The 25,887-nt window shown below is 46.1% G+C and overlaps 2 protein-coding genes across 4 annotated transcripts in view; one reads left to right on the top strand and one right to left on the bottom strand.

Moving 5' to 3' along the window:
- Positions 1–25,887, top strand: part of JAKMIP1 (janus kinase and microtubule interacting protein 1) — a 180,097-nt gene that overhangs the window by 89,243 nt on the left and 64,967 nt on the right. For all 3 annotated transcript variants that reach the window (XM_050792098.1, XM_050792100.1, XM_050792099.1), the window contains exon 3: positions 5,038–5,532. In XM_050792098.1, the coding sequence (XP_050648055.1) occupies positions 5,038–5,532 (495 nt within the window). The remainder of the gene's footprint in view (positions 1–5,037; positions 5,533–25,887) is intronic.
- The window catches only part of MRFAP1 (Morf4 family associated protein 1), a 572,854-nt gene that overhangs the window by 533,045 nt on the left and 13,922 nt on the right, over positions 1–25,887 (bottom strand). The window lies entirely within an intron of this gene.

Raw genomic sequence — 25,887 nt, 5'->3', positions numbered from 1 at the left:
CCTGTCTCCACCCCTAGGTGTTCAAGATTCCAGTCCAAGTGCATCCGGCCTCTTTTAGTCATGGATGCTGGTGATATTGACCTGTTCACCCTTTAGCCAGGTCAAGAGGCCAGGTCACCTCTGGGGCTGGGGCTGACTGGTTAGGGCTGCAGGGACTTGCATCTTGTATCTGGACGTAGCAATAGTGGCTGTGGTGACAGGGAAAGCTGCTCACTCACATCACACTGCCTGGGCTCCATCCCCTCTCCACCACCACCCCTGCCTGAGGTTTTAGAAGCTGTGTAACCCCCTGCCTCAGTTTTCCCATCTGTAGATGGGGACCTCTAAGGTGTCTGCCTCCTGGGTTGTTTGAGGAATGAATGAGACAGTCACACACAGGGCCTGGGTGCTGCCTGTCATATTCTCACATGACCATCAGGGCGACATTTGTATGCCTACTGTGCGGATAGCGCCAGGTGCTTTAGAGGGTGTCATGACCCTGGCAGGGAACTGAGAGGTCAGCTGCGGCTTCCCCCGTGTTACAGGTGAGCCAGCCAAGGGCTGGAGAGGGCAGGGACTTGTCCAGGTGTGTTAGCTTGCCAGGGCTGCAGTAACCAAGTCCCACAGATGGGGCGGCTTCCACAGCAGATGTTTGCTGTCTCACAGTCCTGGAGGCTGGCAGCCACAGATCCAGGTGTCACGATTGGCTTTTTCTGAAGCCTCTCTCCTTGGCTTGCAGTCGACCACCTTCTCCCTGTATCTTCATAGGGCTTTCTCCTGTGTGTGTCCATGTCTGTATTTCCTCTTCTTATGAAGACACCAGGCAAACTGGATTAGGGCCCACCCTAATGACCTCATTAGGATCTGTCTCCAAATGCAATCACATCCTGAGGTCCTGGGGGTTAGGACTTCAACATATGAATTTCAGGGGACACAGTTTAGCCCCACACACGAGGCCAGCACAGTAGATGGTACTGCTGGGTTGAAAGCCAGGCCCATGCGGACCCCAGGCTGGGCCTCCCTGTTACCAGGCTGCCTCCTTGCCTCTGGGACATGTAGCAATTCCCACTTGGATGTACCCTGGCTGCTTATTTTCTCAATCCAGCCATCCCTGTAGCCCCTTGAGGTTGACTTTACCCATCTGGCTGCTGGGAGAATTTTGATTCTCTGAGAATTCAGCCGTGTGCTTATTGACTGGTACAAAAAGAATAAATGCAAACTTTACAATTGCATTGAAGTGTTACTTTGATATGATCTCATAATCACCATCAATGTCCCATTTAAAGTGCTGGTATTTAAGCACAGCATACCTGTTGAACACTGTAGGATGAGGGAGGGTGGTAAATGTGTCTGTTCATCAGCAAGCCTGTGGCACGCATGCTCTGTGCCTGGGCTGAGTGAGAAGTGTTTGGAAGTAACTCAGAGACAGCCCCTGCCCTCAAGTCAGATGGGTACAGAGGCTCACAGGAAACCAGCAATATAGCAGCCCTGGGCACATTGCATCAAAGGTTTTAGAAAATAGTGCAGGGGCAAGCAGAACCCAAGACTTCACAGGGGCAGTTTTGTGGGGGTTTTTTGGAACACTTCCTTACTTTCTGGCATCGTAAGATGCCCCAGGCTCCGCAGTGGCTCACGCCTGTAATCCCAGCACTTTGGGAGGCCGAGGCGGGTAGATCATGAGGTCAGGAGAACGAGACCATCCTGGCTAACACGGTGAAACCCCATCTCTACTAAAAATATTAAAAAATTAGCTGGGCGTGGTGGCAGGCACCTGTAGTCCTGCTACTCGGGAAACTGAGGCAGGAGAATGGCGTGAACCCAGGAGGCGGAGCTTGCAGTGAGCCGAGATCGTGCCACTGCACTCCAGCCTGGGTGACAGAGCGAGACTCCGACTCAAAAAAAAAAAAAAAAAAAAAAGATGCCCCAGGCTCATCTTGTATATTTCCTATCCCAGCCCCAGACCCAGCAATTTCTCTGAGGAGTCCTGGTCCCTTTTATTGGAGAATGGCATTAGAAACAAAGATCTGGGCACCAGGTGTGCCCATTACTGCTGGGGTGTCATTGTTTCTAGGCCCTCTCAGCTGCCAGAACAAGGAAATATATGTGTATACTGACCTGCATATGTACACATACCTGTAAATATTTCTATATATGACATCTATATCCACACAAAGTTAAACATGAGTTCTTACAGATGTCCCCGAGATGAATCCACTGCCACATGGCTCACTTCAGCCTCCTCTTGCTTGTCTGTAACCTCTCACTCCAAGTGGGAAACCTGGCTTCCCCATCTGCCATCCACTTGCTTTGTTCAACATTATACATGTATGATGGTTTCAGAGTAGTTAACTGTACCCGTGAGATTTAGAGGGCTTTGAGCCTAGAGGGTGTGGTAGGGAGGGCTGCTGCAGGTGGCTTGGGCAAGGGGGAAGTGGGGAAGTGGCCAGGCCTGGACATAGAGAGCCAGTGCTGCCGGATTGGGCGAGGATGGGGATGGAAAGGGACGAATCTGACTCACTCTCTGAGTGGGAATGGCAAGTGGGGGTGGTTCTTGTGGTTGAGATAATTTCTCCATGCCAGCCCCCACACCCCCAGGGCATGTTCCCTCTCTTGGCCTTTGTGCTACGGCTGCACCATTTAGGAGTGAATGGTGTGGGTGCCTCTACACTTGGGGTAGCTTGGAGGCACCTGGAGGTAAAGTGCTGGGTGGCTGTTTTTGGCCTGCTCAGTTGGGTGGAGTGGTGGGGGTGGGGAGTGCTCTGTGCACATCAGGGGTCACCCCAGCCTCACTCTGCTGCTTCTGCAGCATAGGTCATGTCACTTGGGCTTGGCCCTCAGCAGCTTTGGGCAGAGCTGGAGGGACCCACCAGGGCCCTGTCCCCAGGCCCCTGCCTCTCTGTCACCGTCCCTGCCCTACACACCTGGATCACCAGCCTCAGCAGCACCTCTGCCCCTCCCAAGAAGCAGCCCCTCCCCCCCCGGGCTGCCCCGTATAGGCCTCTGCCCACCCTTCCATGTTCCTCATTCCCTTTCTACCTGTGACTCTCCCGAGAGGCTGCCCACACCTGATGCACAAAGTCAGAACCACGATAACAACAGACTTCATTCATCCACCTGCAGTCACCTCATCTTCCTCCTCCCAACGGGCCTTTGAGGGGCAGCTGTTGACATCCCTGTTTCCTAGTAGAGGAAACTGGAGCTCTGGAAGGTTGTGTCGTCAGAGTTCTTTAGAGAAACAGAACCAATAGATTGTGACACACACACACACACACACACACACACACACCACAGAGTGAGAGGTTTTTTGTTAGTTTTAAGGAATCGACTTACGCAGTTGTGGGGCTGGCAAATCTGAAATGTGTAGGGCAGACCAGCAGGCTGGAGATTCAGGCAAGGGTTGATCTTGCAGCTTCCAGTTCCAGTGCAGTCTGGAGGCGGAGTTCCTTCTTCCTCAGGGGACCTCGGTCTTTCTTTTGAAGCCTTCGACTGATTGGATGAGGCCCACCTACATTGTGGAAGGCACTGTGCTTCACCCAGAGTTTACTGATGTAAATGTTAATCTTTTCTAAAATATACCTTCACAGCCACATCTGGACTGGTGTTTGACCAAACGACTGGGCATTGTGGCCCAGCCAAGTCCACCCACAACATCAACCACCATAGAGGTAGAGAAATTTTCCCCGGGGAAATGCAGCTCATCAAAACAGATTAGGATCTCATTGGATCTGACCCTGCTGAGCCCAGATGACTGTCAGCATTAACCAGGGACTTAAGACAGTGTTGCCTCACAGGGGGGAGAACAGTCAAAACAACATTTTGTCCATAACCGGGACAGTTCTGTTAAATACTTAAAGTTCTGGCTTCCTGCTACTAAATCCACTAGGAAAAGATGCTGATTGCTGCCCCCAGGGTAAGGTGGACAGAGCATGGACTGGTCGCCTGGCTTCATTCCTATGATTGTGAGTATCTGGTGAAAGGAGAGGTTGCTCTTGTGTGTTTTCCTGGTTTGGTTTTATTTGCTTCTTTACCTGCTGTTATAAGGAAGGATTTATTAATACTCAGGTATCATTGTAAAACTTCTCACCGAAAATTCATTTTAACATGTTACTGTGCTATCAAGAGTGTGGTCTGGGGAAAATTGTGCCATTTTCCCTGGAAGCAGCTTGTCCGTCAGAGACAATTCATTTCAGGTCTGCAGAGAGGGGCAGAATTCAGGAAAGAAGGGCTTGTCAAGTGTTCCTGTGGAATGTGTGTTGAGTGATATTGAAACAAAAAGGTTAAAGAAAGCATTTTGAAGTGTTTTAAGAACACACTCCCTTGGGACATTTTATAAGTAATGTTTTGAATTGTTTGCTGATAGAATGAATAAGCTCAAGGCAGGGTGGGTTGCCTGGCAGCAGCAGGGTCCTCATCCCTCACCCTGGGCAGGTCACCAGACCCTCTCTGAGCCTTGGCTGCCTCGTGATAAAACGGAGAGAGGGGAGAAGGGAGAGGGGAGAGGGGAGAGGGAGAGAGGGCTATCTCCTTCCCAAGACCGTGAGGGGTAAATGTGGCAATGTGGGTGATGCATTGGAGTCCCCAGCCCAGCTTGGGACCCCGCTCAACAAGAATGATCCCCCCCTGCTCACTGCCCCCCAAGACTTAGAAGCCTGGTCTGTCTTTTCCAACTCCAGAGTCCGTGCATGGGGCCCTGGAAATGTATTTCTGGTTTACAATCTTTGGCGTCTTGGTGACGATTTCTGCAGGGTGTGTTTTGTGATTGAGCAATTGTCCTTCCTCACATGTCTACAACCGGGAAGAGATGTCAAAGGCTTGAATGCCTCTCCAACATCCTCGGGGGGTTGCCACCCCCGCGGAAAATCTCGGGGAACTAGCAGGAGAGATTCTAAGTGGGGCTGGCAGGAGGGTCGGCCTGCAGGGCATTGCCGAAGGGGGAATCCGTGGGAACGTGGGCCCAGGTGGGTGTCTTGGGCGCGGGGAGGCTGGGGCAAGCTCCCCCAGCTGTGACCCTGACCCTGACCCTGACCCTGACCGGCTCTCTCGCCGCTCTGGCTGCAGGTGGGCAAACTGCGCGAGCGGCTGCAGGAGGCGAAGCTGGAGCGCGAGCAGGAGCAGCGACGGCACACGGCCTACATTTCGGAGCTCAAGGCCAAGCTGCATGAAGAGAAGACCAAGGAGCTGCAGGCGCTGCGCGAGGGGCTCATCCGGCAGCACGAGCAGGAGGCGGCGCGCACGGCCAAGATCAAGGAGGGCGAGCTGCAGCGGCTGCAGGCCACATTGAACGTGCTGCGCGATGGTGCGGCCGACAAGGTCAAGACGGCGCTGCTGACTGAGGCGCGCGAGGAGGCGCGCAGGGCCTTCGACGGAGAGCGCCTGCGGCTGCAGCAGGAAATCCTGGAGCTCAAGGCAGCGCGCAAGCAGGCAGAGGAGGCGCTCAGTAACTGCATGCAGGCCGACAAGACCAAGGCAGCCGACCTGCGCGCCGCTTACCAGGCGCACCAAGACGAGGTGCACCGCATCAAGCGCGAGTGCGAGCGCGACATCCGCAGGCTGGTACGTGCCGCCCTCTCCCCAGCCCACGGGCACGCAGCCTTCCCTCCCTGCACGCGTGGGGGAAATGCGGAGCTCCGAGGACCTGCTGTGCTCCAGGCATTGTTCAAAGCACTGGGGCCCCAGCAACGTCCTTGCAGTCTTAGGTGTGGTAAGGAGGCTTTGGGGCTGCAGGTAATCGGCTCAAAGAACAGTTTCCCCATTTGTCAAAGGAGTTTAATGGAGACTAGCGAGGGTTGTTGCAAATGCATCGTGATAGCATATCTGAGTGCCAGGCATTTATTAATTCATTTACTTCAACTACCATGAGCAGACTTCCATCTCCAGGTAAGATGCCGCAGGTCAGGGCAGGCCGGCCCACTGGCTGCAACAGCAAGGGAAAAATACAAATTGCAAATAGGCCTGTTTTGAAAGATACTGGAGATCTGTGGAAGCTGTGGAGTGTGGATGAGCTAAAATTCCGAAGGGAAGGGGAAAGAGCCCTGCCTAGGTGGCCTGAGAATTGCCAGCTGCTTTCTTCCCTTGGGGCATTTGTGGATTCTGGGTGTGGGCTGAAGATTGGATGTCCTAAGAGAGATGAGTAGGATTTTTTGCCATCTCAGGGTGGGCATGAAAGAATGGAAACCAGAGGAGCCCCACCTAGGCCAGCTTGCTGCACAGGAGATCCTCCTGAGTCCTGCAGTGATGGGGAAGGCTGGTGAGCCCAGCTGGAAAGGCAGAGTGACAGCTCCCATGCCCTCACTGGACGTAGGAGGCAAAGGGAGGGGGCCCACCACAAACACATGGCCAGTCTGCCCCTCAGGGCGTTTGTCACACTTTGAAGCTGTGTGGGGCAGGAGGCTAAGAAGTAAAGTAAGCTGAGGTTTTCAGACTGGATCAAACAGTAACAGTGATATTTACAAGAGAGACACCTTAATTATGAGGACATGGTGACACAGAGCATAAGAGGATGGGGAAAGATACACTGTGCAAACACTTCCCAAAAGCAAAGCTGGTCTGTCTGTATTAATGTCAAAGGCTCTAAGGCAAGAAGTAATACTAAAGACACAAAAGGACAGTTCTTAATAATAAAGGGTCAATTCAGTGGGAATGCATTCAAAAACAAAACCTCAAAATGTGTAAAAGAGAAAAATATCAAAACTAAAAGGAGAAGCAGAGAAATCCACAGTTATGGTTCAGGACGAACACACTGCTATCTGCAAACAGTAGAACACACAGACAAAGAATGAATAAAGACATGATTTCACCAACACAATTAACCAATGTGAACTTACCTGACAGAGCACTCTATTCCATAACTGCAGAATTCTGTGGATGTGACATACTTTTATCAAAATAGATCACATTTCAAAATTTGTGGGTTGTAATTAGTCCTTAGAGCAAAACATATTTTAGACAAAAAGAAGAAATGCTGAAAATCAAGCATCTAAGCTTCTATATCAAGAAGAGAGAAAAAGAACAGCAAATTAAACCCCAGAGAGCAGAAGGAAGGAAATTTTGAAGAGCAAGAAACAGTGAAATAAAATTAATAAAGAAAATCAACAGATTCAAGAATTAATTAAAATTGATAAATTGACAAACATTTAGCAATATTGATAAAGCAAAACAGAGACAATAAGTTACTAATATCAAAAATATAAAGGGGGAAATACCACAGCTCCTACAGACAATAAACCCACAGCAAACAGCATATACCAATAAACTTGAAACCTTGATAAAATGAACATATTCCTTGAATAAGCACAATGTACCAAAACTGACACGAAGCAAATAGAAAATCTAAGTAGTCCTATAGCTCCTAAATAAATTAAATCTGTAATGAATAATTACCCTATGAAGAAAGGCCCAGACCTAGATGGCTTCACAAGTAAATTCTTTCAAGTGTTTAAGAAAGAAGTAAAACTAATTCTAGCCAAAGTCTTCTAAAAAATAGAAATTAGAACACATTTTAACTAACTCATGAAGCCAGTGTAACTCTGATTCCAAAAGCAATAACATCACAAGATAAGAAAACTTTTGGATTACCTTTTATGAACATAGATTCAAGAGTACAAGCAAGATATTAACATATCAAATCCAGCAATACATAGAAAGGCTAATAAGTCATAACCCAGCCGAGTTCATTCTGAAAATACAAAGATTGGCTTCATATTCTAAAATCGCTGAATGTAATTCAACATAATGATATGATAAAAGAGAAAAAAAGTGGTCATATTAATAGATGCAGAAAAATCTGTTGGTAAAATTCAATTTCATGATACAAACTCTCAGAAAACCAGGAATAGAATAGAATGTCTCTAATATGATAGGTGGTTCTGTCAAAAATCTGTTACAAGCAATATACATAATGATGAAATATTGAACATTTCCCACCCAAGTTCAAGGTCAAAACAAGATGTTGACTGTTACCACTTCTAGTCAACATTGCACTGGCTGGAATGTCAAATACAAAAGACAGTAAACAAATAAAAGTTTTAGAGAGGGAGAAAAAAGGAAAACTCATTATTTGCAGGTGCTATGGTTGTGATGTAGAAAATCCAAGAGACCTGTGTGAGTTCATTACTGTTGCTATAACAAAATAACACAGACTGGGTAACTTATATATAATAGAAATTTATTTCTTACCATTCTGGAGGCTGGGAAGTCCAAGATCCAGGCACTGGCAAGTTCGGTATCTGGCAAGGGCCCAGTTTCTGCTTCTAAGATGATGCCTTGAATGCCATGTCCTCACATGGCAGAAGGAATGTAATGACAAAAGAGAGGCAGGCAGCTAATATTTCTCTTATAAGGTCATTAACTCCCTCCATAAAGGCTTTGCCCTCATGACTTAATCACCTCTTAAAGTCCCCACCTCCGAATACTATCACATTGGTGATAAGTTTCAATGTATGAATTTTTGTGGGACACGTTCAGAACGTGGAAAGTTCTGAACATGGAAAGACCCTGCAAACTATTAGAATTAATAAGTGAATTTATCAAAGTCTATATATACAAGGTACATACACACAGATTATTTCAATCTATTAGCAATGAACAATTAGAAAACGAAATCTTAATATCATTTACAGTAGAGCACCAAAAAACTCAAATGCCTAGGAGTAAATCTAATGAAAGTTGTGTAAGATGTCTCCCGGAAAACTATAAAACATTGCCGAGAAAAATTTAAGGAGATCTAAATCAATGGAAAGGGATATCATTTTCATCGATTAGAAGACTTAGTATAGATATCATGTTTTCCATGATTGAGCTACAGATTCAGTGCTATCCCTTACCAAAATCCCAGCAGACTTTTTTTTTTTTCTTTTTTCTTTTACTGCGTCTTGCTCTGTTGCTCAGGCTGGAGTGCAGTGGTGTGATCTCAGCTCACTGCAACTTCTGCCTCCTGGGTTCAAGCAATTCTCTTGCCTCAGCCTCCTGAGCAGCTAGGATTACAGGTGCTGCCACCATGCCCAGCTAATTTTTTTTTTTTTTTTTTTTTTTTGTATTTTTAGTAGAGATGGGGTTTTGCCATGTTGGCCAGGCTGGTCTTGAACTCCTGATCTCAAGTGATCTGCCTGCCTCGGCCTCCCAAAGTGCTAGGATTACAGACGTGAGTCACCGCGCCCAGCCCCCAGCAGACTTTTTAAAATGCAGACATTGGCAAACAGATTCTAAATTTGATGTAAAAAATTGAAAGGTGGTGGATCACAATCTTGAAGAAGAGAAAAATTGGAAGTTTCATACAACCTGTAACAAAGTTTACTACAAAGCTACAATAATCAGACAGTAAGGCTGAAGGTTAGAGAGGTCAGTGGAACATAAGAGTCCAGAAGTACATCTTCACGTATGTGGAAAAAGATAGCATGGCAGTTCACTACAGAGAGGATGATCTTTCAATGGACAATATTGGACTGGTTAGCTATCTGTAAGAAAAAAAACAAACAAACAGGAAATACACACACAACACACACACACCACACACACACTCTGTCTGTATATAGTATGAAGTCTATATCGTACTACCCAAGAAGATTAATTCAAAGTGGTCCATAGACCTATGCATGAAAAATAAAACAATAAAGCTACTAGTAGAAAACAGACTATTTTCATGATCTTGGGACGTGGTAAATATTTCTTAAGCAGGACACAATACACTACTTACATGAATATACTATTCAGAGAGGGTTGTGCATTGGACATGAAATAATCATTGTTCATCAAAAGACACCAATAAAAGAGACACAAGGCAAATTACAGGCTGAGAGAAGAGCTGTTGAATACCTATACCGCAAAGGACTTTTGTGCAGATTATAAAAACAACTATAAAACAATACAAAAAATAACTCAATTAAAAATGCACAAAAACTTGAAAGAATATTTCAAGAGCAGGATAATTAAATGACTTAACAAATATGTGAAAAGGTGTTCTACCTCACTGATCATCAGGGAACCAGAGTAAAATTACAACTAGATATAAATTCTCATCCACTAGAATGACTGCAAAAAAAAAAAAAAAAAAAAAAAACCAGACAATAGTAAATGTTGGCTAGCATGTGGAGGAATGAGTACTGTCATTCTGATAGGACTTTAAAACGGTATAGCCACCTTGATAAGTGGTTTGGTAGTTTCTTAAAAAGTCTAAAAAAAGGACACCTACGGACTCTGTAGTCCTACTCCTAAGTATCTGCCCAAGAGAAATGAAAACATGTATCTACATAAAGATTTGTACATGAATGCTTATAGCAGCATTTAATAGTCAACAAGTGGGAAAAGCCAAAATGTCCTCAGTTGGTGAATGGATAAATGTGGCATGTCTGTATAACACAATGTGAGTCAACAATGAGACGGTATGAAATATTGATTTATGCTACAATATCTGTAACATTTCTGAACCTCATAAACATTATGCTAAATGATAGAAGTTAGACACAAAAGACCTCGTATTGTATGCTTGCATTTATATGAAATCTCCAGAATAGCCAAATCTATAGAGACAGAGAGTAGGTTAGTGACTGACGGGGACTAGTTGGAATGGAGATTAGCTGTAAATGAGCATGAGGGATCTTACTGGGTGAGGAAGGTTCTGAAACAGATTATAATGATGGCTCCACAACTTGGAAGACTTACTAAAAATCGATGAAGTTCATGATATATAAATTAAACTCTAAAATGTTTAAAACAAGAAAAATTGGAAATTTAAATGGATTGATTAAAGTTTAACAGTGGATCTTGTATTTGCATTTAAAAAGAGCATATTTATAAGAGGAAGAAAAGCACACAACGAGACAATACTACTCAGGCACCAGGATGGCTAAATTAAAAAAGCTAACAGTGCCGAGAAATGGCAAGGATGTGGATCAGCCACGCCCCCTGGTAGCATCTCATACACTTAAGTGCTCTAAAGCAAAACAGACATCTGTTAACTCAGAATTTCATATCCAGCAAAAAATATTATTTTACAATAAGAGTGAAATAAAGACCTTTTAGGTAAAAGGAAGCTAAGATTATTTGTCACCAGAGGCTGCACCACCAAAAATGCTTAAGGAGGTTCTGCAGGTGAAGAGAAACAATGCCAGATGGGAATTTAGTTCTCTTGGAAGGGAATAAAGAACAGAAGAAATGGGTAAAGGAGAGTCAATGTCTGAGATGATCTCTTTTTCTCAATTTATTTTAAACACAGTGACTGTTCAAAGAAAAACAGTCACATTGTATTGTGGGGTTTATGATATACGCAGAAGTAAAATGCACAAAAAAATCTAGAAAGGATGGGGTGGTGGTAAATGGATCTGTACTCTTGCACAGTCCTTCAATCTTGTCTGAGGGGGTGTGTGACGCTATGAATTCAAGGAGGCTGTGACAAATCAAGGTTCAAAAAGGCAGCAAAAGGAGGCACAGCTAAAAAGCAAAGAGGGGAAATAAAATGAGAGACTAAAGAAATCTGTTTGCACTAAAAGAAGGTAGCAAAGAAGGACCAAAGCAGGGAAAAAAACAGATGGGACAAATGGAGAAGAGACAGCAAAATGGTGGAATTAAACAAGTCATATCAGTAGTTACATCAAATGTAAATGGACTAAACCAGTGAAAATGCAGAAGTTGTCAGAGTGGATACAAAAGTCACACTTTAAATATAAAGACCCGCTTTCCCTAAAGGAAAATGATAGAAAATATGCTCTGTGAGCAATAAATGAAGCAATAAGATGGATAAAGGTGTATTTAGTCAATGGGATATTACACAGCAATGGGAAAAAATGAATTTCCAAAACAGGCAAGAAAATGAATGAATTTCCTAGATGTGGTGTCATAAACAAACCAAAGAAGATGAGCACAAAAGCTACATACTGCATGATTTTACTCACATGAAGTTTAAGAAAGGTAAAAACTAATCTAAGGTGCTAGAATAACAGTGTGGATGACCTCCGGGTGTGGGGTTGATCAGGAAGCGGTAGGAGCCAGCCTTCTCGAACATCAGGAATCCCTCCCTCCCTCCCTCCCTCCCTCCCTCCCTCCCTTCCTTCCTTCCTTCCTTCCTTCCTTCCTTCCTTCCTTCCTTCCTTCCTTCCTTCCTTCCTTCCTTCCTTCCTTCCTTCCTTCCTTTTCCTTTCCCTTTCTTTCCCTTTCTTTCTTTCTTTCTTTCGTTTTCTTTTTTTTCTTTCTTTCTTTCGTTTTTCTCTGTCTGTCTTTCTTTTTCTCTTTCTTTCTCTTTCTTTCTCTCTCTCTCTCTCTCTCCTCCTCCTTCCTTCCTTCCTTCCTTCCTTTCCTTCTTTCCTTCCTTCCTTCTCTCTCCTCTTTCTTCCTTCCTTCCTTCTTTCTTTCTTTCTTCTTTCTCTTCCTTCCCTCCTCCCTCTTTCCCTTCCTCTCCCTCCCTTCTCTTTCTTTCTTTCTTTCTTTCTTTCTTTCTTTCTTTCTTTTTTTCTTTCTTTCTTTCTTTCTTTCTTCTCTCTCTCTTTCTCTCTCTCTTTCTCTCTCTCTCTCTCTCCTTCTTTCCTTCCTCCCTTTGTTCCTTCAGATGAAGTTTCGCTCTTGTTGCTCAGGCTGCAGTGCAATGGTGTTATACTGGTTCACTGCAACCTCCACCTCCTGGATTCAAGCGATTCTCCTGCCTCAGCCTCATGAGTAGCTGGGATTACAGGTGCCTGCCACTACACCTGGCTTTTTTTTTTTTTTTTTTTTTTTTTTTGGTATTTTTAGTAGAGACGGGGCTTCACCATGTTGGCCAGGCTGGTCTCGAACTCCTGACCTTAGGTGATCCACCTGCCTTGGCATCCCAAAGTGCTGGGATTACAGGTGTGAGGACGAGGAATGTTTCTTTTTTGAAACATTCCTCGTTGCACAGAGGCGGGGGGCATCTGCTATGCACCACACTGCACAGGCTCTGGGCTTTCACAGTGAACAAGACAGACTCAGTCCCTGTCCTTACAGAACTTGGATCCTAGTAGGGGGAAACACACAAGAAATAATCAAAGAGAGACAGATAAAAATGTCAGATGAGAAGTGCTGTGGCAAGGATGGGAAAAGGTGGCATGTAATTGAGTGACTCAGGGCTGGTCTAGATGATGCTCAGGCAGGCCTCCCTGCACAACGGACACTGAGGAACGGACACAACGGACACGCGACAAGGAATGTTTCTTTTTTGACCTGGGTGGTAGTTGCGTAAAGTGTGTCCAGGCAGGTGTGGATTTGCACAGCACCTTGTTAAATGAGACTCATGCATATCAGAACCATGTTCTTGAACTCCAAACTCCACATTACACTTTCGTTATCTCTGATTCAATTCACAGTCACAGCTTTTCTGTTCCACAATGTAAGTGAGCCATAAAGGGCATTGCATTTTAATTATTCTTTCCGGTTGCATAGAGAGAGCTTTCACTACCTTTGAAATACTCAAAGCCAGACAAAAACTTAACATCCTGATCTTGAGTGATTTTGATCAAGGGAATCAAATTCTCCAAGCTGCCTAAGCAAGCATGGGCCTAGCTTTTCCCATGGAATGATTGATTCACACCATTTGTCAAATGAGGATGAGAATGAACGCTTCTTATTGCATTTATTGTTGCAAAATGGGGCAGCTTCCCCTGTCCTTATGGAGTTCTGCAAAGGTGGTATAGAAATAGGTTGAGCATCCCTAATCCTAAGGCCCAAATGCTCCAAAATCTGAAACTTTGTGAGTGCCAACGGGAAGCCACAAGTGGAAAATTGCACACCCAACCTCCTGTGACAGATCGCATTCAAAATGCAGGTGTACAACGCAGTGTATTCAGCATACCCAAGGGGAAAAAAGATCCCCCTAGCCCACTTCGGCTGTGATATAGCTTCCATCCACACCCAGACTCCCCCAGGCAAGCATGCTTAGATGTTACCCCGAGCACATTATCTTTTCCGCTATATCAATGGTATGTGTGAATAAGTGTAAGAAATGGTTGCTTATTGGTAGCATCTAAATTCAGAGTCAGAACTGGGCGAGATGGCTCATGACTGTAATCCCAATACTTCAGGAGGTTGAGGTGGGAGGATTGCTTGAGGCTGAGAGTTCGAGACCATCCTGGGCAGTGAGGCCTTGCCCCTACAAAAAATTTAAAAATTAGCCGGACGTGGTGGCATACTCCTGTAGTCCCAGCTACTCAGGAGGCCCAGGTGGGAGGATTGCTTGAAGCCAGCAGATTGAGGCTGCTGTGAGCTATGCTCATGCCCCTGCACTCCAGCCTGCGTGACAGAGAAAGAGTCTGTCTTGAATAAATAAATAAATTCACTGTCAGGAATGATGGTGATGCCAGACAACCCCAGACTGTCCACTTGGGTGGCTGAGACAGTGAGACTTTTGCTTTCTGATGTTTCAGTGTACACAGACTTTTGTTTCATGTACAAAATTATTAAAAATACTGTATAAAATTACCTTTCAGCTAGATGTATAAGTGTATGTGAAACATAAATGGATTTCATGTTTAGACTTGGGTCCCATCCCCAAGATATCTCATTATGTATGTGCAAATATTCTAAAATCCAGAAATCCTCAAATCTGTAACACTTCTGGTCCCAAACATTTCAGATAAGGGATACTCAATCCATACTCCCATTTTACAAGGTAAAAGTTGAGCGGGAATTTCATACTCAGCCTCAGGCCATTGATCCTCTTTAAAAACTCGATTCTGAATGATACAGGATTAAAAGCAATGTCCAATGGGATCTGAAAATGAATTTGTTATAATGATAATAACAAATACTATTCTACCCCCAGTTTCCTCAACAGAGTATTTGATGGACAGATGGCATGCAGGCCTTTAGAAAAATGGAGAGTGAAGATCTAGCCTGGGAAACAGTCTTTAAACAATGTGGCACAGGGTTAACATTCTCAGTGTATAAAAAGTTCATCAAGTTTACAAGAGGAACAATAATTTATAATTAGTCAAGCCATGGGAACACACAGTTCACAAAAAAGAAAAGCAATGCCTATTAAACATAAAAATGAGTTTAACCTCACCAGTCATGAAATGCAAATTAAAACAGCAGGATGCTATCATTCCCAATCAAATTAGTCAGGATTGTTTTTTAAAGGTGGGGTATAATTCAAGTGTCAAAAGAGAAGACAGCAGGTGCCTTTGGCAGGTTGTTCTCAGCCCCAGGGCCTTTCCACAGGCACTCCTGGGTCCTTGGCCGGGAGTGCTCTGCCCCTGATCTTTGCACATCTGGTTCTTTCTCACTGAGTAGCTCCCACCTCGGTGTCCCTTGTGCAGGGAGGCCTGCCTGAGCATCATCTAGACCAGCCCTGAGTCACTCAGTTACATGCCACCTTTTCCCATCCTTGCCACAGCACTTCTCATCTGACATTTTTATCTGTCTCTCTTTGATTATTTCTTGTGTGTTTCCCCCTACTAGGATCCAAGTTCTGTAAGGACAGGGACTGAGTCTGTCTTGTTCACTGTGAAAGCCCAGAGCCTGTGCAGTGTGGTGCATAGCAGATGCCCCCCGTCTCTGTGCAAATAACAGCCTTAAGCACGCTCCTGCCCTTTAGCTTGCTAATTCCACTTCCAGGAGTCTACCGAAGGAAATGTGCAAAAGCATGCACAAAATCTTACATACACATCAGATGGTGCTGTGTGTGTTCTGCCAGTGGTCTATTGCATCTGCATTTGCTGCCTTGAGTTTCTGAGTCAGGACAATGACTCAGGCATTTATGACAAGCTATAGGGACTTGGGAAAGTGAACACAGAAGATTAAAAAACAGGATGTAAGGCTGCAAACAGGACTCTGTCTTGCAGAAGTAGAATGAGGGATCCTGACATCACGGGGGCTTTCCGTTTCCTTCTCTGTGCTTTGTTGTATTTTTAATTTTCCTTCCTTCTTTTCTTCTTTCTTTCCTTTCTTATTTCCTCCCTTTCTTTCTCTCGCTCTCTCTCCCGTTCCTTGCTTCCCTCCCTCCCTCCCTCCCTCCCTCCCTTCCTCCCTCCCTTCCTTCCTTTCTCCCTTTCCTTCCCTTTTTCCTTTTCTCCTTCTTTCTTTTCTTTTCTTTCCTTCTTTATTTCCCTCCCTCCCTTCCTTTCTTCTTTCTTTCCTTCCCTTCTTCCTTCCTTTGCTATTTCTTTCTTTTCTTTCATTTCCCTCTTTCTTTTCTTTCCCTTCCTCCCTACCCCCTCCCTCCCTCCCCCACTCCCCCTTCCTTCCACTTTCCTTCTTTCCTTCCTTCCTTCCTCCCTCCCTCCCCTCCCTCTTCCTTTATATATTTCTTCTATCTTTTTTCTTTTTTGACAGGGTCTTGCTCTGTTGCCTAGGCTAGAGTGCAGTGGTGCAGTCACAGCTCACTGCAGCCTCTACTTTCTGGGCTCAAGCAATCCTCCCACTTCAGCCTCCTGAATAGCCAGGACCACCTATGCCCAGCTAATTTTTTTGTATTTTTTGCAGACACAAGGTTTCCTCATGTTGCCTAGGCTGGTCTTGAACTCCTGAGCTTAAGCAAACTTCCCACCTCTGCCTCCCAAAGTGCTGGGATTATAGGCGTGAGCCACTGCGTCTGGCTGTATTTTTCATTTTCTGTAATGGATCCGCATTCCTTTCCTAGTAAGAGTTGTATTTTTCATTTTCTATAATGGATCTGCATTCCTTTCCTAATAAGAGTTAAAACTTTAGTTTTAAAAGAGTGCCACTGTTGGGAACTAGTTGACAAGGTAGGAGGAATCAAGGCCACCTTAAGGCCTTGGACCTGAGGATCTCAACTAGGAAAAGAGGGGCCGATGGGCCAGCCTAGGCTGGGTGCCTGCAGCTCCTGAGAACCCAGGGGCGCCGGAGGTTGGTTGGTTTGTTTACTCCCAGGACTGTCTGCCGAGCCCTCTCACTGGGGCCGAGCCCTCTCACTGGGGCCGGGCTGTTTTCTCAGCACAATTCCTCCTGTCGGTTGGGTAGGAGTGGCCCACTTCTGGCCTTCTCAGTGGCCCTTTCGCATCTAGCTTGAGGCATCTGGGAGATAAAGGAGAGTGTTTTCTTTCTTTTTTGCCAGAAAATTATGGAAGAGAGTCTATATATTTTCCGGGTGCTCCATTTGGTGAGCACCTGCTCTGAGCTAGACCCGGGGCTAGCACAGATTGTTTGAGATTTTATTTTATGCTTTTATAAAGCCATAATGGTTGTTTTTAAAACTCATGAACTGAGAGTGGCATGTGTTCGATGCATGTTCCCTATATAGTTGCCTGCTGGGCCAGCCTCTCAGGGGAGTGGTGGAGGGCCGTGGCCAAAACCCTGCCTGGCCCTCTGCAGGGAGCTAGCAGTCTATAGGGGTGACAGGTGACACCCCCTCCCATGTGATCTCAGCTTGGGAGGTGAAGGGCAGGACATCTGGGGACTGCCCGGCCCAGCCGGGGCAGCAGAAAAGAGGGAAGATGCAGCCTTCCTGGGCAGGTGGGACTCTGGAGCCCCAGGCACAGGTTGACCAGACACATCGTGTGGTGGCAGGCAGAGGCACCAAGCCAGGACTTGTCCCCCACCAACTCCCACCACCTGCAAACCTGGCTCCTTCTTTGAGGAAAGTGACCTCTTCCCAAGTAAGTATCATTCCTCTCTGGAGACAAGATACTTTTCTGGGCATAGCAGCCACACGTCCCTGTACAGGTGGACATCATTCATTGTACTACGGGAGGTGTCTGGTTCAGGACCCTGAACTTTAAGAGACTGCTGACCTTTATGAGGCGACTGCTTTGCGTAAGAATTCGAGTGATAGTTTCTGAAGCTCTCTTTTTGGGACATCTCATTGGGTTGGTTATCAGCCTTGGAAGAGACACATGATCTGGACTTGATGCCAATTGCTGCACATTAATAGTAAACAATCAGTTTAATGGGAGCTGGACACTGTTTATAGTCATCCACGGCGATGAAATTTGCTGTCGGTCAGAATGGCCCAAGAACACATAGAGCCCTGGGCAGGACAGTTCCCCCTCAGTTGCGTATTTATTTACTGAGTTGTAGAGAAAAATAAGACACGGTTCCAGGCAGCAAAGAGCTTACAGTTAACAGGAGTGTGAGCAGATTATTCTAGTGTGAGCAGGTCAGTTCAGCAATAGGACCATGCAAGCCAAAGAGGCAGCAGCAAAGAAGAGGATGTGGTCACTTCTGTGGGTAGATGCAGGAGTCATTTCACAGAGGAAGTGAGGTCTGAGCTGGGTTTTGAAGGATGCATAGGTGTTTGTTAGGTGATCCTATGCAGAGGGAGAAACACTGGCAAAGGTTTGGAAGTAATAGGGCCATGATGTGATCATTTTAACCATATCTCTAAAATAGCCATGATGACATCTGATACTTGAATTCCCAGTAAAATACCAAATGAAAATATAATGGAATCCTGTTGTCAAGTACTGGAGACTTTGTTTTCTTACTTTTAATAGAAGTTTTAAAAGTGTGAAGTATTTCTGGCAAAAGATATAAATGAGATCATAAACAAACACCTGTGCCCGCCACACAGTAGATGAAGTGTCACAGGTAGAATCGAGGCCCCTGCACCTGAAGCTGGGGGAATGACTCCCAGGAATGCGTTTCTGATTCTATCTCCTATGCGTGTGATGATGACTGACGTAGTGGGTCTGAACGAATGCTGAAAAGGTTTTCTATTCTCTGCCTTCCGACGACTTGGGGTCAAGGACCCGCTTAGAAGGGGCCATGCTTCCCTGCAGACCTCACCATGGTGTGCACTGAGAGCTTCAGTGACAGAATAACGACAAAGGGTATTTTGCTTATATTCTACCTTTTCCTCCTATAGACTTTCATAGCTGGGCAGAACAAATAATGTTCTCTCAATGGCTTAAAACCCACCTCTGCTAAGCCCCGTGCATTCCCAGAGGAGCAGGAAGGGGGTGTGGCCATGGGGAGGGGAGCCTGCCGCTGCAGGGGGTGGTGCTCTGGTTTCCTCTTGGGCGTTGGTACACAAGTCCATTGGCAGGAAATGGTTCTTCACCCAGTGTCTCATTTTGTAGCACAGGAAGGAGACCCAGGGAAAGTGAATGACTTCAGAGAACAGAAGTGCCTGTACCCACACTGGTCCCCTCTCACTGACAGTACAGGGCTCCTCTGTTTGCAGGTTGTGGGCTGGCCAGGATTCCACCACACCTGGAATGTGCTCTTCAGGTGAGGATGGCTGGGAGGGAGGGGGCAGGACACCAGTGAAAGGCACTGAGAGTATTGCTGGGGAAGAAGGGAGCTCTCTCTTTTCATTTTCTTGCCTTTTAAAAAGTCCTGATGATTTGAGGATATAGTCATCTATTCCCCACCCTCAATATCAGAAAAACTCTGAGATTCCAAAGGTTCTTAGAAACTAAGAGCCTCCTGGGGAGGTAGTGAGTGTCCCAGCATGGGGAGGGTGTAAGCTGGGGCTGGGGGCCCTTTGTGGGAGGTGAGATGCTGGAAGAGATTTTGGGGCTGGAGGCAGGTGACAAGACACCCTTTTAAAGTCCTCATTCAGCTATAGCCTGGGTCCCACAGTTGGTGACAAACCACTAGTTCATGCCTTAACCCCATACTGTGCCAAGAATGGCAGAAGAGCTGTGTCAGTTTAAAATTTCTAATTTATAGACAGTGCAAGCACACCAATACTGAGTCCTCAGGAACAGTTTCCAGCCCCTTTTCTCTATCACATGTGTTCATGGGTGTGTGTTCGGGGGGAGTCATCACATGGTGGGAAGAGAAGCCTTTGGAGAGAGGCAGCCCTGGGTGATTCTGGGTTCCCCGTTTGTTTGCCATGTGACCCTGGGACAGGTGGTTACTGTCTCCAAGCCTTTAGCACTTCACCTATAAAATGGGGTATTCCCATATCTGCCGAGAGTTAGAATTAAACAAGCAAGTGAGCTAAAGCATCTAGCAGCTTATAGTTTCTGTAATAGGATACCTGTAAAATATGTTCCTCTGTTATAGGAAAGATGTATATGTAAGAGAAGTAAAATGGGGGAAAAAAATCCCTGTGTATTTGCACAAGAGATGGTTTGAGCTTAATTTAAAATGTAGCAGGGATCTAGTATCATAAAGGCTCCGTTTCCATTTCAATGCCAAACAAAAATCTCCCCCATTCAGGTATCTCATTGTGTGGATGGTTTTCACCCAAAATGGCCCACTTAGGAGAAGGAGTGAAAAGATCAAATGTCCATTTCTCCTATTCACCCACACCCTGTCTGATAAATATCACTCCTTAAGCAAACCTGTTGCCCATGGCAACATATTCAGGAGATGGGCTGCCAGTTTCATTTCTTTGTCAGCTGGATTGGATTAGAAATGCAAGAAGGCTTTTAGACTTTTGTCTACACGTTAGGATGCCTGGTAGTAAAAGTCAAGAAGAAAAGATGGTGGGTCAACATGGGGCAGTGACACTCTAGTTTGAGGTGGTTATGGTCAATCTGGGGCAGCAATGCTCTAGTTTAAGGCAGTTATGGTCAACATGGGGCGGTGATGCGCTAGTTTAAGGCAGTCATGGTCAACATGGGGCAGTGACGCTCTAGTTTAAGGCAGTCATGGTCAACATGGGGCAGTGACGCTCTAGTTTAAGGTGGTTATGGTCAATATGGGGCAGTGACGCTCTAGTTTAAGGTGGTTATGGTCAACATTGGGCGGTGATGCTCTAGTTTAAGGCACTCATGGTCAACATGGGGTGGTGACGCTCTAGTTTAAGGCGGTCATGGTCAACATGGGGCGGTGATGCGCTAGTTTAAGGCAGTCATGGTCAACATGGGGCAGTGACGCTCTAGTTTAAGGCAGTCATGGTCAACATGGGGTGGTGACGCTCTAGTTTAAGGTGGTCGTGGTCAACATGGGGTGGTGATGCTCTAGTTTAAGATGGTTATGGTCAACATGGGGTTTTGACACTTTAAGGCGATCATGGTCAACGTGGGGCAGTGACGCTCTTGTTTAAGGTGATTATGGTCAATCTGGAGCGACAATGCTCTAGTTTAAGGCAGTTATGGTCAACATGGGGTGGTGAAGCTCTAGTTTAAGGTGATTATGGTCAATCTGAGGTGGCAATGCTCTAGTTTAAGGCAGTTATGGTCAACATGGGGCAGTGACGCTCTAGTTTAAGGTGGTTATGGTCAACATGGGGCAGTGACGCTCTAGTTTAAGGTGGTTATGGTCAACATGGGGCAGTGACGCTCTAGTTTAAGGTGGTTATGGTCAATATGGGGCAGTGACGCTCTAGTTTAAGGTGGTTATGGTCAACATTGGGCGGTGATGCTCTAGTTTAAGGCACTCATGGTCAACATGGGGTGGTGACGCTCTAGTTTAAGGCGGTCATGGTCAACATGGGATGGTGAAGCTCTAGTTTAAGGTGATTATGGTCAACATGGGGTTTTGACACTCTAAGGTGATCATGGTCAACGTGGGGGAGTGACACTCTAGTTTAAGGTGGTTATGGTCAATCTGAGGTGGCGATGCTCTAGTTTAAGGCAGTTATGCTCAACATGGGGCAGTGACGCTCTAGTTTAAGGCGGTCATGGTCAACATGAGGCAGTGATGCTCTAGTTTAAGATGATTATGGTCAACATGGGGTTTTGACACTCTAAGGCGATCATGGTCAACATGGGGCAGTGACGCTCTTGTTTAAGGTGATTATGGTCAATCTGAGTGACAATGCTCTAGTTTAAGCCAGTCATGGTCAACATGGGGCAGTGATGCTCTAGTTTAAGGTGGTTATGGTCAATCTGAGGTGGCAATGCTCTAGTTTAAGGCAGTTATGGTCAACATGGGGCAGTGACGCTTTAGTTTAAGGTGGTTATGGTCAACATGGGGTGGTGATGCTCTAGTTTAAGGCGGTCATGGTCAACATGGGGTGGTGATGCTGTGATGCTGCAGTTAGTTTCAACAGGTGGTTATGGCTCAGTTTAAGGCGGTCATGATGGGGTGGTGATGCTCTAGTTTAAGTTTTCAATCTGAGGTGGTGATGCTCTAGTTTAAGGCAGGTCAACGTGGGGCAGTGACGCTCTAGTTTAAGATGGTTATGGTCAACATGGGATTTTGACACTCTAAGGCTGTCACGGTCAACGTGGGGCAGTGACGCTCTAGTTTAAGGTGGTTATGGTCAACATGGGACGGTGATGCTCAAGTTTAAGGTGATCATGGTCAACATGGGGCAGTGATGTTCTAGTTTAAGGTGATCCTGGAACCCATACTGTGTGGCCTATGGCTTCTGAGAAACCCTGGTATGGTGTTCTGTTAGTTTCCTGGGGGCAGCTCTAACAGGTGTCCTCTTCTTTTAAGGATGCCAGTCAGTGGGTTTAGGGTCCACCTTAACTTGGTATGACCTCATCTTAATGGGCATCTTCATTTCATCTGCAAAGGCCCTATTTCCAAATAAGGTCACATTCTGATTTTCGGGGTAGACGTAACATTTTGGGGGACATTATTCACCCCACTAACTAATTACCACACACTTGGAGGCTTACAACAATGACATTTATTTTCTCTTCAGTTCTGGAGTCCAGAAGTCCCAAATCAAGGTATCAGCTGGGCTATGCTCCCTTGGAAGGCTCTAGGGTGAAAGTGTTTTCCGGCCCCTTGCAGCTTCTGGTGTGGCCGGCAGTCCTTGGCATTTCTTGACTTGCAGTTGCACCACTTCAGTCTCTGCCGGCACATGGCCTTCTAGCCTGCATGTCTGCATCTTGTCCTCTTCTTCTTCTTTTTTTTTTTTTTGAAATGGAATCTCACTCTGTTGCTCAGGCTGGAGTGCAGTGGTGTGACCTCAGCTCACTGCAACCTCCACCTCCTGGGTTCAAGCAATTCTCCTGCCTCAGCCTCCCAAGTAGCTGGGATTACAGGCATGCACCACCACACCTGGCTAATTATTGTATTTTTAGTAGAAACGGGGTTTCACCATGTTGGCCAGATTGGTCTCAGACTCCTGACCCCAGGTGATTCACTTGCCTTGACCTCCCAAACTGCTAGAATTACAGGTGTCCTCTTCTTTTAAGGATGCCAATCAGTGGGTTTAGGGTCCACTCTAACCTGGTATGACCTCATCTTAATGTGCATCTTCATTTCATCTGCAAAGGCCCTATTTCCAAATAAGGTCACATTCTGATTTTCGGGATAGACGTGACATTTTGGGGGACATTATTCACCTCACTACAGGTACCAAGAATGAGAATGGATGTTGGGATAGTGGCCTCTGCTTCAGTCTTTGAGTCCCCCAAACTTTGCAATAAAGTGGAGCTCACAAAATCAGTCATGGGTCGGTGGGCTTGTTTTCACTGAGATATGTTTCCTGGTATACTTGACTGCTGAGAAACAACCAGACTCTGTTCCTTCGGGGCAGAGGGGACAGTGAGGGCTTGGAGAGGACAATCTGCATTTGAGTCATGGTTCTGCTGCTAACTGGAGTGTTAGCACTGGGCCTCAAGTTTGCATGTAACTTGGGGTAAATGATGTCCACTTTGAGGATTTAAAGACTCAGAGAGTGTCTTTTAAGTATAAAATAGTACCTAGCTCATGCTAGCATTGAGAGGAGCGATAGCCAACATCAAGTTTGTCATTCTTTCCTGAACTCTGTTGATTGCGATTCTTTTGGTCACAAGTGACAGAAATTCCATATCAAACCAGCTTAGGCCACGGGAGTCTATTGGCTCTCCCAACTGAAGTCATGGAATTTGCTGTAGGAGCAGCTCCAGGTGCACTAACGATGTTATCCAGGATCCTGGGTTCTTGGGCTCTGCTCTGCCTCCCGCTGTGTCATTCCCAGGCTGTGGGCTCTCATGCTGTGTTGGGGGGATGCCACCACTATGCCAGGTCCTGTGTTCTTACACCACACCGCCCAGAGTCCCTTTCTCAGCTCCTAAAGAAAAACAGGAGGATCCTGGCGCTGCCCTCTTCTGGCCATTGGTTCTGATTGGGTTGTGCATCCATCCTGAAGCAATTACTGTTGGGGCTGGGACATTTGGGTGGCATAAGCCAATCAGGGACTGCCCTGGGAACTTACAGTGGTGTTAGTTCCACCCCTTTCCTACTGCACATGCTAAGACTGGGTGTGTGGGAGAAGGGGAGATGGATGCAGGAAGGAAGCTGAGGGATGTTCCATACGGTCAGGTGAGCAGTTCCAGGAAGCTCAGGATTTCATCCGGGTCCCAAGGGCAGTGAGGTAGGATCACTGAGAGCTCAGCTTGTGATCCAGGAGTAAAGTCAGTGAACTGTGAGTGTGCCTGCCTCTTGCTACATGAGCTTGCCAGTGTCTTAACCTCTGGGGCCTCAGGACTCTCATGCTGGCTCTGGAACGTGTTCTGCATTGGCCGGCCGGCCATTTCTAGATGCTGTCTCTGCTGTTTGAGAATATTTTCTAGGAAACTTTCTTGTGGTGGCTGGGGCAGAAGCCCTCTGTCTCACTTACTAGGACAAGGGGGAATTGGTGCTCCTCCAGGTGGAGAATTTGGGATCCTGGAGATGTCTTGCTCGCGATGGTGCTGCCTTTTGTGGGGAGCTAGTGGGGGCTTCACTGCAAAGCTGACACTGAGGGGCAGATGAGAACCCTCTCTTACCCATGATGGACAGACTATTGGCTTGCAACACCCTTAGCTGCCCCTACCAATTTCCCTCACTTTGATGTTGTTATTGTTGTTTTTCTCCTCATAGCACAAATCACTCTGAATCGCTACCATGTCTGCTTATTTAATATGTTTATTGCCTACTCCCCCGTCCCGCAGAATGGAAGCTCCCAGGGCAGGGAGTCTGATCTCTTTTGCTCACTAATGTTTCTCAGCACCCACTGATAGTGCTTAGCTCAGTGTGTGTTGAGTTAATGAAAGCGTGCTTGAGCGAATTAAATGAATAAGCTCCTTCTGCATAATGATTTTTGCTTTGGGGTTGGCATCTACCTTGGCAGTGGTGTTTTCAGCATGTTTAAAGATTCCTCCTGGGCAACGGACGGTGCTCCTACCCATTTGGAAACTGCAATACACGGGATTTGGGATTTGGCCCAAGCAGGTAGATGCTGGTGGACCATCACCAGGGAGAACAGTGGGCACATTCAGCGGCTGCTTAGGAGAAACTGCATGGGGCACCCATTGCAGGGGCCAAGAGATCATCCTGGCCGATGGAAGCAGCCTTTTGTCTTCCAAAGAAGGTGCCTCAGAGAGTGCTGAAGTATAAATTAGTACCTAGCTCCCAACTAGCACATAAGAGAGAAGTGATACCCCTGGCAAGTTTGTTGTTCTTTCCTGAGCTCTATGTTGATTAGGATTATTTTGGTTGCAAGTGACGGAAATTCCACATCAGAACTGTAGCACTGTGGTACTTGGCTGGAAAACCTGTCAGTCTGGAATCTAGGGGTACCATTTCCTTTCTTCTCTCATCGCTATGTTATTTTTTCAGTTTTTAGCGGTCTTCTTTTAAAATAAAATAGCCTCGTGTTACCTAGGGGCTAGAAGAGATTAAGAGTGGCAGCGAACACTGATGGCGGGCTTGCGATATGCCAGGCACTGTGCCAGGTTCTTCCCATGGTTGCTCCAAAGCTGCTCAACAGTTAGGCAGAGTTGGTTCTAAAGTCTTCTTATTGTCCACATTTTACAGAGACAGAAGTTGAGTCAGAGAGGTGGCCCAACCTGCCCATATGGTAAGGGTTGGGGGGTGGGTGGGATTTTAGCTGGTTTCTCTCTGCTATCAGAACAGGGCCCTTCACCTAAAATTCTCTGCTGTGGCAGTCTGTGTCTGAAATCAAGGTATATGATTTAGAAGTAAGAGCTTTGGATCGTAATCCACTGAAATGTAACCTGCTACATGAGCGGGCTGAGCAGGAGGAGCCTTTGCATCTGTTTCCTTGCAGTTGCTGCAACAAATACTCTCAAACTTCATGGCTTAACATGACAGAAATGTGTTCCCATACAGTTCTGGAGGCCAGGAGATTGAAATCAAGGTGTCTGCATGCCCACACTTCCCCCTAAG

This window comes from Macaca thibetana, chromosome 5, assembly GCF_024542745.1.
Source record: "Macaca thibetana thibetana isolate TM-01 chromosome 5, ASM2454274v1, whole genome shotgun sequence".
Taxonomy (NCBI): Eukaryota; Metazoa; Chordata; class Mammalia; order Primates; family Cercopithecidae; genus Macaca; species Macaca thibetana.
This window is presented reverse-complemented; position numbering and strand designations above follow the sequence as displayed.